Genomic DNA, 13,112 nt, shown 5'->3' with positions numbered 1-13,112 from the left:
TAACAATCTGCTCATCCCATAGATATTTTCTAACAAATTTATTTGTACCTGTTTCTATTGTTAGTTTATAGAGCAATGTGGTCTTCATCCGCGAATTATGCATATTTATTTAATCACCATACCTTTTTTCACTTAACTTGAATGGAGTTCCTTAGACTTTTATCCCAAGATCGGCCACTCTCTTCGATGAATCATCAAGATAACCCCCTCGAATAAAAGTACCATAAATTCCGAAAAACCAGTTTGATTATTTTGTAAATTGCTTCCAAAATGTGACGTTCAAACCGCAACCAAAAATCATCAATTTCATATTATATTTATTGTAATAATTACCGTTTTAATTGTTCAGTCGCAACTTTTTTTAGCTAGTGTCTTATCAAATATATTATGTAAATACAAAATAATACTAAGTGCGGTCAATTTTACAATTTATTTTAAAGCATAAGGAGTAGTGAATTAAATATTTATGTCACGTTACACATAATTTTATTTACCTTTTCTTTCGTGATTCGTATTTGAATGCAAGTGTTTATTTATTTAATTTATTAAAAAGTTTTACGACAGTCTAAAAGTAATCGCGAGTTTTGAGTTTATTTCTGTGTTCTATATTTTGTAGTGTTAAAATGTATTGTATATAACCACCAGTTTGCGTTGTTGCTTCCCAAATCCGCACATAGCAGGTCAGTTTCTGCAATTTTCGAATTTCTCCTAACCAACCACAGCACACACAATTTCACTAATCATATCCTCGAGATTCTGTTTAAATTTAAATACAAATAAAACTCGTTGCAGTGGGGAAAACGCAGCGAAAGCGTTTGATAGAAGAGAAGAGCACCCAGGAGCCAAATCCCTTGGTCCTGGAGCATGCCACTCTGCAATCGGTGCCGCAGCACATGGAGAAGCTACTGAATCAGTATCAGGAGTGCCACAAAATGCCGGCTGCCGAGTGGCTTCATTTGCTGACCTACCTGGTGGCCCTGGAGAGCGGATTTGTGGAGGAGGAGACATTTGCCCAGAAGAGACACCTCATTGAACCCGTTCCATCTTTTAGCAGCTTCCACGCCCTGAATGTGCGACTGCTGAGCGAACAACCTGCTAAATATTCCGTGTGCTTCAATGACACCGCCTACGTAATGCGACTGAGAACTCTATTGGACAAGCATGCTCCCGAGGAGTCTTCCCTGGTGTCTGCCCTCCAGTCCCGGCTGATGGCCATCACCCTAGGGGATCAGCTTATGATCACCCTGTCCCCAGTACCTCCGTCGAAGCAGCCTGGCTACAGCATCAGCCTGTCCATCGGACGCTATGTCCTGAATGTTCAGGCGAAGAACAAGCCCATCTACCATCGCTTTAGAAAGCTGGATGAACTCTCCTATCAGCTCAAACAGCACTTGTTCCATCCCATGCGAACGCAGCAACTAATGCAGATGGAGATGAAGCTACAGCCCTCGCTGTTGGGCCTCCCGGACGACTTGTACTTCGAGATCTTCAGATATCTGGACAAAAGCCAGCTGAATGTGGTGGCCAGGGTCAATAGACATCTCCACTTCTACAGCAAGGAAGTGGAGCGAAAAAGTGTGAAGGGCGGTAAGCTAAGCTCTGGTTTTTATCGAAACTGCTGGAATCCATGAAAATTGTTTTGGAATAAATGTCAAGCGGTGCATTCTCGTAAATCATTGTATGTCAATAATGATATTTTCTTTTATATATACTAAGTAAAGGCCTTGTTATTTAAGCGCTGATATACAACGTCTCTTTATATTCCCTGAAATATTTTAAATATTAAGATGGATTTTTACAATAAATTATTCTCAAAGATAAAGGGAATATTACTTGTTTTTTTTTTGAGCAAGGATTGAATTTTTTCAATTGAAAAGGTAAATTCGATATTTTCAGGCTGGCAAAACAAAAGTGAGAGCACTTTATTCAAATAATTAAGCACTTAAGATTTCAGATAGATTTTAAGGAACAGGGGAAGGAGTTTTCAAATATCTAAGCTCCTAATTTATTTATTTCACATTTGTTATAGTATGAGTAAGTTATAAATTAACACTATATTATTGGTTTTAAATTAAATAATTAAATTTGTTTTTTATAAATTTAAATCATGTCCTTATTGCATGCATTTATACGCTCCGCTCCATCAGCAATGACAATTGTGGATCCTCCGACGCCCTCGGCTGAGTCCTGCAACTCCTTCGACATCTTTGAGCCACCTGCCACGCCCCTGGATTCCATTAGCCTCAAGAGCAGTGCCAGTAGTTACCTCTACGATCGCGATATTACAGGTGAGTAGCGTCCACGTGTCCGCGCCACCTGTTCGTCGGCATTTCACCCCCCTTTTTGGCCGAAAAGAGGGGTACACGCCCCTAAACGAGTCGGCCCTCAACCACAGAAGTGCAGAATGCGAAACAAGCGGCTCCAGCAGCCAAAAACACGCGCCGAGATTGTCGCATCCACAATTCCCAGTGCGCCCAAAAAACCCCAAGCCCCCATCCGCCATCCCGTTCTGGTCGGCTTCGAATCTCCAACCTCACAAGCCCACTTCGATTTTTTATGCGCACGCAAAATCAACAAAACCCACGCGGGCAAAACGGCACCCCTGTAACCCCTATGTGTGCTACAGCTTTATACACTGAGAGAAACCTATGGAAAGCCGATGAAATTTGTAAGTTTACACTATAAAATATTCAATTCATTTGGAACTCTTGGGAGTACCGCATCCTGTTCCCTCAAACACATTCGTGTTTCTTTTTAAAGTTTCTCTCAGTGTACTCCCCTTGGCCTCCTCGCCTTTTCGGTTTTCCTGGCGGATGGCATCCACAATTTGGTTTTTCTCCCTCAACAGCGGGATGCTTGCTGCTCGCTGCTGGGCTCCTATTTCGTGTTTATATTACGATATCGACTTTCTCGAGCCGAGCCTTATCACTAAAATAAAATGAAATAAAAACAAAAAGGAAAAAAGAGAGAGTGAGCCCAGCGTGGCGACATTCCCCTTGGAAGCCCTATGTTTTGGGGTTCCCGTGGGTCCTGTCGAAATTATCTGGCTACAACTTTATCAAAATAACGAAAAACAGTGACAAATGCATAAATAAATTATGGCAAAGCCAAACAAAGCAAAACATATTCCGCTGGGCTAGTGCTCTCGCATTTATTTTTAAACTAGAGGAGTCGCGTCTCCTGAAAAGCTCCGGAAAAACGAGAGAAGCTTTCCATCGAGCTGCTCTTGAAGAGTTACTCTGCATTTCCCAGGAGCAGCTGTTTTTCCCCAGCCTCGTCACCACTTTTGTCCGCCCACAATCCGGTCGAATGGTTGGGTGAATGAACCCACAGATGTCGGTTTCATACAGTGGCCAAATCTTATTAAAAGCATTGGATTCAAGTTAAGAGTATTTTAAAAAATTATCTAATTGCAAATCATGCATTTTGCACTGATAAGATTATTATTAAAAACCGGTTTGATCTGGGTTTCTGCAATATAAAACAGAATTGCTTAAGATTATTTGCCAATGAATGTTTTTATTGTATAATAAAAGACTATCTTATCACGAACAAAGCATGGAAATTGGAATTTCATGAACAACAGAAATAGTTAGCCACTGACTCATTTCGTTTATATTGGGATATACATTTTCTTTAACATTAAGCTAAATTTACTTACATGCGGTTTTGGTCACACTGTTTCCTCATCTGCGTTGCTAAACTGTGCCAAACTTTTCATTCTACTTCTCGTTTGAGTAGCTGTTCTTGCTCTCCATTTCATTCTCGTTCTTCTCCCGTGTGGGTGGTCCAGTAACGGTAAACAGCAAAGAGGAATCAAAAGAGTTGGCAAAACATATGCTTCTCCTCTTTCCCTCTTACTTATGGGATGCAAGCAAAAGCAAAGGCCAATTTTCTAAGCACCAGCAGATGCAACTCTGTCTCGCTCACTCAGGGTCACACTGAAAAAAAAATTCGTTAAATAAACAAGCAACTCTGCTTTAAGCTGTTTAGCAAATCAGCTATATTTATAAGTGATTTTAAAAGAACCATTTTAAACATCTAAAATATTTGAAACTGCTATTTAGGCGTATGATATTTAGTCCTGATGAAAATCCTGATAAACTTTTATGTGGGTGCTCAGATGGACCCGATTGTTTGCTATCTGTGCTTTCACAGCTCTCACAGACTCCCGATTTCCCGTGCAACTCTCTACGATTCTACCACTCTCTCGGCTGATTGCGCTTTTGGCCTCTCGCTCCTTGGCCAGCCAGCTTTTCCGCAGGATAACAAAGCTCGGCGCAATCAGTCGTCGTACTTTGGCCCAGCGTCTCTGGTCGGAAAAGCGGAAAAGCGGGACTTTTCACCCGGGAGAGAGTGTCGCGAGTCCTCGCTCTCGCCCAGATACCGTTAGAACCTGTTCGAACTAGGTCCTTTACTGACATACATATGCGTCGCATCCTTCGCGTCCGTGTGTGCTTGTGCTCTGTGTTTTCATAAATATAAATAAATAAGTCCTGGCTGGTCCAGAACTTACTACTACTACCCCACACACAACAGCTGATTATTTCAAATCGGCGCTGGAGAATTTTATAAACACTTTCAAGTGGGTTTTGGGCTTGAGAGGCTGCCTGGCGACCTTGACATCGCAGTCAATGGTCTAGTTACCTTTTGCATTATCTTTGACTCGCACAAAGCATCGCGAAATCAGCTGGATTATTTAAAGGACTTTCAGTGTTGAGTATTAGGGAATATTAAAAGGAGTTACCTTCCTACTAAAGAGTTGGGAATTATCCCAAATTTTATAAATCATATTTTTAAATTTAACAATCAGAGATTTTGTATCAGTGTGGATGGGTCGCTAAAAACAATTCAGTGTGTTTCTAAAGAAAATTTATTTCTAGCGATCTTAGTGTAATATTTGTAGTAAATACTGGATAGCAAATCCAGCGACCTAAACGCAATGGCCTAGTGGCAATTTTGAACTGTATAAGATAATATAAGATCAGCCTCAAGCTGGATTACAGCAGCGATAGCAACGGACCCTGGGAGAAGCAGCAGCAGAACCCAAATCCGCAGAACCCCAACTCGGAAAAGGACAACAATGCCAGGACCAATGAGCAGCTGCAGCAGGACTTGCTGCAACAGTTGCAGCAGCAATTCCAGATGGCAGCGGTGCAGCAGCAGCACCACCAGCGGCAGTTGCTGCAGCACCAGCACTCCCATCCGCCCTTCCAAGCTCCCCAGCAGCACCAGCCCGCGCAGCAGCAGCAGCAGCAGCATCAGACGGCGCAGCAGCAGCAGCAGCACCAGGCGTTGCAGCAGCAACAGCAGCAGCAGCGCTTGCACCACTCGCACCACCCACCGCTGCAGCACCACCTGTCGCTGGGTGGCTACCAGCAACTGCAGCTGCAGATGCAGGCCACCAGGAATCAGTACTCCACGCCGCAGCACCACTATCGCAATGCAACCACTGCTGCAGCGGCCGCAGCTGCAACATCGGCGAATGCGGCCACCATTAGACGCCGCACCTTGAGCCACGTATCGCGCTCTTACTCCCTGGGCACAGCGGCGGCCAACGCAGCAGCAGCAGCCGCAGCTGCAGCAGCAGCAACTGCAGCGGCCACAAGTGCAGCAGCCACAACTGCAACATCATCGTCCAGTAGCAACAATCAACTGAGTATCCACAAAACTGGCATTATGGTCGCCGCCTCGCGCTGCCGAAGTCCCATAATGCTGTGCCACAGTCACAGCGACGGCGAGTTCCCACTGTACCGAGGTGAGTGCGCAAGCGGGTGCCCACTGTACCGTAGTGCGTTCCCAGGTGGATCGACGTACATTTTGATAGCTTAATTAGCCGCTGTCATTGTGTGTCACTCGCATGTGCAGAGTGCAACAGTTGACGGCATCGGGAAATGGGATGAAAATGAGATGAAAATGGGATGAAAGTGGTGGGGCTATTGAAGGGAAATTGCGGTGCGTTTGGGTATTTTCCGGTGCTCCATTGTGTCCTGTAATGCTAACTGCTCGATTGTTGTGTGCGGGCCTTTGGGGCTGCATCTCGTATTGATTGATTACTTAGCCATGATTTATTAATTGGATTACAGTCATGCGGGCTGCCTTTCATACTCGCAGTTTACGTTTTAATTAAATATTTTCCAAGCCCAAAAAAGTTGCTTATTTTTATGAAAGTAACCCCTATATTGCATAATGAGTACGCAAATATGGAAAAGTATATTTTTATACCCATTTAAACGTATCAAGGAGCTTTTATGCGTTACAAAAAACTCAATTAGCAGCGTTTACTTTGATGGCATCCCGTTTAGATTTCCACTTAATTACTCAATTACCGTATCAATCGATTCCATATATGTACATAAAAAGCCATCATCACCTAATCCGTAATCTTAACAAGCTATATCGCACTCAATATTGATATTTATGACGGCAATTTGTTAAATTGAGTAAATCCCAATGAAATCGCGAAAAGGTTGGCTCTACTTAGCTGCAATCAATGTCCTTTTCATTGCTCTTAATCCTGCAACCGATTCTATGCAATTTTCCGGGTGATTTTTATGCTTTTCTTTGGCTTTTCCTCCTCCATTTCCACTTTTGTTTCGCTTGTCATCTGGTGCGAAACTTAATTAAATTACGACACTTCTTCAGCGCTTTTTTCAGCATTTCCTGACAAGTTCAAAGCGCAATGTGTCGCACATCCTGCCAAGGATTTCCTTTGCTCTCTTTCTATTTTTATCGCCTTTCCTTTTCCCTCTCTCACACACATTTGTTGACTGTTCTAATACGCTTTAAATGATGGAATCGATTTGGAAACATTTGATGAGCTTGTCTCAGCGGCGACATCTGCGAAAATCTTTCATGAGCCTGCACAGAAAAGAAATTTAACAAAGTAAAGTGAAATATTAAAAAAATATATTATTTTAAAATTTTTGAAATTATTTGTTTAGAGTTTTCTGCCACATCTAATAAAAAACTGCCTATGTTCGCCAAACAATATAATCATTATTATATTTTTTTTTTGGCACTGCTTTTTCTCAGTGTAGAACATTTGCGGGTGTTCGTACGAAATAAAATTAGCAGACTGATGATGAGACGGAATCGAGGGGGTAGACAAACTTTTCTTTGTCGTAAAATGTTGCGAGCAATGTTTCCCAAAAAATTGGGGCTATAAAAATTGATATTTCAAGTGGAAATCCATGCACATTCTGGAGTTGTTCATATAAAAAATGTATGAGTTTCTTTCGACATCTTGGAAAAGTTTCGTTTTTGAATTTGGTTGATTGTTTAAAAAATTATTGATTCGAATTCTATTGGGGGCTTGATTTTTGTGGGATCTAGCAGCTGAAACGAATGGTTGGTTAATTATTCAGGTGCATTTTTGGCTTCAATTTGGACGTGAATAAATTTCTTTGAGCACGATTTATTGGTAAAGATTTTCCGCCTTTCGGCCCCATACTTGTTAATTTTCCCTCGGACTTTCCGGCTGGGTAAATATTGATAATATTTCATTACCGTCTACGATAGTTATGCCCCGCATTTTTTTCCCTTTATCCCTGTCAAAGATTTTTGTAGTTGTGTTCGTTGCCTTCTTTTTCAATTTTTATTTGCTGTCAATATGGCGCCATTTATGACAAACTGTTCGATGATGGCGTCGACAGCTTCCTCGGCTTTAATCACACCAGCCCAGGAACCCTCTCGTTGCCTACACTGAAAACAATTGCATATGAATGTTTGCTTAGGTTTTCCACCATTTATTTGTAAGCCAACAACTTGAAGGAGTTATTTGTAAAACTCTTAGTTCATATTCAATTATTATGTTAATTTAGTCATGTTTGACTACATGTATGCCCCAATTTGTTTCAGTGCATTGCATGGTGGATACTTAATGACTCCATGGCGTGTCTTTAGTGCTCGAGTTAATGTTTCGCGTATTGATTTCGCTCCCTTCGCCTGCAACCCCAGCACCCTTCCCCTTTCGCTCAAATGCTTCTTGGCATTTCTCCCACGGAAAATGGGGGCGGTGGGGCAGGACGGTAAAGGAGGCGTGGCCGGGGATGGGGCGGGGACGACAGCATCCGCAGCAAGTTGGCCAAGTAATTAAGGTTCTTGTAGCGCTGCTGCCTCAATGACTCCCCAAGTTACGTGCACGAAATCTAAATTTAATTTGCAACTTGTGCCAAAATCGTGGGAAAAAGAAAAATTAAATCAAATATTTCGATGCAGCGCGAGTTTTCCTTATGGGCCTATTGACGTCATTAGCTGTAGTATGGGGATAAATAATGAAAAGGATGAAAATGAGGATAATTAATTGACAGCGAAAGAGATAAATGGATACTGTGGGATGAGATGAGTCTTCAAATAAACTCACAAAAACCTATTAAAATATTTCAACAACTTTTAAATAGCTTTATCATTGTTTCATAGAAGAAAAAACAAGTGAAAAATACTTATTTTAAGGAGTAAAATATTCTCAAAATTATATCAAAATTTAGCTTGAACCCAAAATAAATGTCACACAATCATATAACATTTAACAAGCTGCGCAATTGGCTTATTCAAATTTCCCGATGAAGTTTAAATGTTTGCCGCAATTTAATTTCACTTACAAATCCTTGGAAAATCTATTTAGCCGCCAAACTTTTTCTCTCACAAATTGAGTTCAAATTTTCTCGCTTTGGCCTGCCATTTTTTGTATGCCATCTTCTAGGCGCTTCAAGTTGGCCAAGAAACAACTCAATTTGAGTTTGAATGCAGCTGTTTTGGGCCTGGCATTGAATTAACGTCTTCTGTCCGCAAGTTTTCCCTCTTGTTTGGTTTCACTTTTTGGCGAAAAGCGAGCAAGACCCAGGGAAATTACCATAAAAATGCGCAGCTCTGTGAAAGATTATCTTTATTTGCAGACCGAGACAGAGACGGGCAAATCAAATGTAAGTCCTTGAACCTTCTCGCCTCCAACCCCCTCCCCCCGCAGCCACTTGAGTTTTCCCCACAGTCACATCAGACTAAACAAAAGGCCGAGGGAAAACCCAAAAGAAAAACACAGCGACGAAAAAGGAAGACAAGTCAAAAGGTAACCAACAACAACGGAGACAGCGCCAACCGCAAATGACCAACTTAAGCCTCAATTTGGGCTTTGGTCAAAAGGGAAACATGGAAAAGATGGCCAAGAGTGGGTGGTAGTGGGAGGTGGCGGGGTGGGAAAACTGTGACCACCTTGCTGGCAAATTGCCTGGCTTAAAAATTTAATACTGCTCGCTTATTTGAAAACAATCAAAGCTCCAGTTTTGTTGTTGACTTTTCAACTGCACAGGAAAAAAAGTTTAACCAACATTCTAATTTTTATTTTTCGCTAGTTTAGGCATATCTTCATTTATTTTATGTAATTTGGAATAAGTTTAGTTTATGTGTACCAATTATTATGTAAAAATGTCTCTAAACTCTTCTCTATTTTTCTCTGTGTCGCTGTTTACGCTTTTTCTCGTTTGGCTCGTCCGCTGTTATTTATTTATATTTTATTTGCCTGCCCCACTTACCTGACATTAGCCCCTGTCCGCCGCATCCTTCCGACTTCCTTCCTGTCGTCCTTCCGCTGGCTGTCCACCGCCCCTCCTCCTCTCCTCCCCTTCCCCCTCATCCGCACTCAACCCATCTCCAGTGACAGAATTCTGGTCATGTGCTGCACATAATTGCATTCAAAGCTCTGGAAAGCCACCCCCTGATTTTCTACAACCCCCTTTTATTGAGTAGCGCGGCAAATGACAATAAGAGCGGTTACTTATACGCCATGTTGGCCATGCGGAAAGTTGCTCATGTAATTACAGCCCAGTTTGTTGTTGCGGGTGGTCAGGGAAACGGAATTCTTTATGCAAACTTTTAGGTCATGCCACTCGGACATGGATCTGGCCAATGACAAGTTGCAGGGAAAGTTTTGGTGCAATTAAAGTTTTCCAACAGAGGGGAAGGATATTTTATGAAAAAAAAAACGTGGAATAACTTTGCAGTGAAAGTTGTTTATGCTGTCAGTGGAAGTTTAATTTCATTAACATTCGTTCGTAATGTACTATTAGTTATAATAAGTTGAATTGGAAATTCAGCAAATTAGGAACTACCGTACGAAAATTTCCTTAAAAGTCTTTGAATTTGTAATTTTTTCTAAATTCTAGTCATCCCATTCGATTTTTTCCTTGCCTTTTTCACTATTGATTTATGTGGGTTTTATGTTTTGGTGCTCTGTTCTCTTGACCAACCTTCTATTCCCGTTTCACGTTTTGTTGACTGGCTAGCATTTCACTAAAAAGAAACTTTTGTATTTTATGCCAAAACTAACTTACTAACAAACAATTAGTAATTTACTAAAATCCCCAAAACTTGTCATTGAGTAGAAGCAATACTTATGAACAAAATTTCAAATTTTTGCATATAATTTTGGTAAAATCAAAATAAAATATATAAATTAAGTAGAGAGTTTTGCAAAGCCATACTAGTTTGAAAAGGAGTTTTTCAATATTTTTTTACAATTTCTTTAATTTTTCCCAGTACACTTTCCAACGAGCAGTGGTCATTGTGACAGTTCTGTTTGATTTTGACCGCGTTTGCGATTGATTTTAGTTTTAGTTGAACGCGAACCTTTACCAACGACGGCTGAGAGAAACTTATAATTCTGAAAAATTGAAAGCAAATGTGTATGCGAATAAGTCAAATAAAAATCGATTATACGCCACGTTGAACGCGCTGAAAAGTAAAGATAAAATTGTGCCGCGGATTCAATTTAACGCCAGACTTGACTTTATCGTGTGCGAGTAATCAGAGAAAGCGTCGATATATGGGAGCAAAAAAGGATTTGTAGATAGGAGAGATTCGCAGAGGAGGAGATGGAGTGAAGTGCCAATTGAGATGTCCTGTCAGCGCCAAACGATTTCCATTTTATCAGGACTTTGATTTGGGCCTGGCTAATAGGCCTGTATTATCATCCACTTTCCTTTTTGGGCCTCAATGTTTCGCAAGCGAAAGCAGCAGCAGTTGCGATTGAATCATCGTACCGGGGACAGGAAGCGGAAATTGTTGTCCTGCATTTTTAACAGAGGTTGGCTTAAAACTGTTGTTCATTTCCACACTCACACTTATGCGATGAATTTTTAAAAATGCCCCTCAAAAAAGGAGCCAGAATTTCTTATCCTTGAATATGTTTGCTGTAAAAGAGAAACACGAAAGCGACCCTTCGAGGAAGTATAGCTTGGTGTAATCACTTGTTGAGTGCTTTGTTTCGTCCTTTTGTTCGTCCTGCTAATAGTCCGGCAATTAATTGCGTGTCTGCCTTGATTCCTCGCCAACGGGCATCATTAATCAGGGGCGAAAATTGATAAGCGCTATGATTTAATAATAAATTATAGCCATGGAAAGATTTACTCGGAATTTAATAGCGGAATTGCTCGAAGCCTTCGAAAGAAATTGGTATTAATAAAAGTGATTTGAATAGCTGTTTAAACTGTTGTATACAGCTCAATCTTTTTTAAATGTTAAATTTGTACTGAAAAGGATATATTATTACAATAAATATCCTTACTCAGCCTTATAACGACGTTTAAACATAAATACTTGCTTTCTTTTATACATTAAATTATCTGACTGTCTTCAGACTAATACTGACTTTAATTTTTTTTGATTTGACGTGCCATTTACCTAACACAATGGCCACAAAAGAAAGCATTTCAAAAGCAAACATTGCGTGGGCTGTCAAAAAAGAATGATAAAAAGCCAGTGTTGCATACTCTGAATTTTACAGGATAGCATTCAGCTTTCTTTGTTGATGGAAAGTTGTGAAAAATTATTAAAAAATATAACAAATCTAAAGCTTAAACTATATACAAATTAGTTAGTAGAAAGTGCACCTGCGAGTCGCCTGATATCCGAGTTTCTCAAATGGCTCATTTAATATAGCTATTTAGCTGAGGGGCCCGAACAAACACTTAACTTTATTTAGCCTGAATTATTCCTGCCATTGCTCAGACCACAAATTCTCTTTTATCTCATCACCTTTTTTGCTCTTCTCTTCTCTTGCAGGTAAGTTTGACATTGATGGACTACGCAGTCTGGCAAATCGAAGGATGTGCGAGTGGGAGAATAAGGAAACTCCAAGAAATGCGCCCGAAAAGTATGCAATGACTTTTGACATTCCCCTGCGTGTGCGTATGTGAAAAAGATGTAGACGGTGGGCGGGAAATTCGAAAAAGCGCGGCGCGGGGGTTTTTCTTTTTCAAGTCAGCGCCTCACGCAGCTCAACATTATCCGCCCCACGATGCAAATTAGATTTAGATTTTGATAAAATTTGCCTCCTACTTCCTTTTTTTTTGTAATACACATCTTAAAGTTCGTTCCACGCTCAAAGGGAAAGCGAATAGAAAACAAGTTTCTTGAGGTGGGCACCCTGCTGATGACAGACTTTTCCCGCTTTTCGCTCGCATTTCCTCTGTGCAAATATACCGTGGTGTGTCGGGCTGGAAAAACAGTTTCTGTTTGTTCTTCGGGCGACAAAGTCCTAAGAAAACAATGGCAAATTAATGGCAAGTTAAGTGAAAAGTTGATTGCCATCTTTATTTCCACTTGGTGGTAATGTTGCCGCATACAACATTACAGGTTTCGGCTTAAATTCTTTAAATTTATTCTTAAGTTTCCTAATTTCACATCAGTATATTTATTGGAAATACACTTCTATGAATTCATTTAGCATGCTTTTCAATTATGTAGACACTCATTTAATTCATATGCTTGTGGTTTTTGATTTATTTGCTACTCATTATTTACATTATTTATGCTTGCCACATTATTCTGCCTTCTTCTTGTTGGCCAATCAAGTGGAAAACAACATTAGCATGAACATTATTCAACGTTTAACCACATTCTGCCTTATCTAAATGCATTTATTCAGGATGTTGCACATATTTCTCATTTCGGGCCAATTTCCATATGCATTTCGATGCTCTTTTTATTTTTCGCAGCACCACGGTGCACAATGCGCCTGAAAGGATGCTGCAAACACCAGCACAGCAGCTCACTAACACACACGCATTATGCAAATGGCGACACTGAAGCTGACGTCTAAAAATGAGAAATAGGAG

The 13,112-nt window shown here is 40.6% G+C and overlaps 1 protein-coding gene across 3 annotated transcripts in view; it reads left to right on the top strand.

Annotated features, from left to right (window-relative positions):
* Window positions 1-13,112, top strand: part of LOC117141477 (protein nutcracker) — an 89,313-nt gene that overhangs the window by 1,063 nt on the left and 75,138 nt on the right. For 2 of the 3 annotated variants that reach the window (XM_033304950.1, XM_033304951.1), the window contains one exon: window positions 2,148-2,288. In XM_033304950.1, coding sequence (XP_033160841.1) covers window positions 2,148-2,288 — 141 coding nt within the window. Of the gene's footprint in view, window positions 1-792; window positions 1,743-2,147; window positions 2,289-13,112 lie in introns of those variants that run through there. The other variant, XM_033304956.1, reaches the window with a different exon arrangement.

This window comes from Drosophila mauritiana, chromosome 3L (assembly GCF_004382145.1).
Source record: "Drosophila mauritiana strain mau12 chromosome 3L, ASM438214v1, whole genome shotgun sequence".
In the NCBI taxonomy this organism is placed as follows: Eukaryota; Metazoa; Arthropoda; class Insecta; order Diptera; family Drosophilidae; genus Drosophila; species Drosophila mauritiana.
This window is presented reverse-complemented; position numbering and strand designations above follow the sequence as displayed.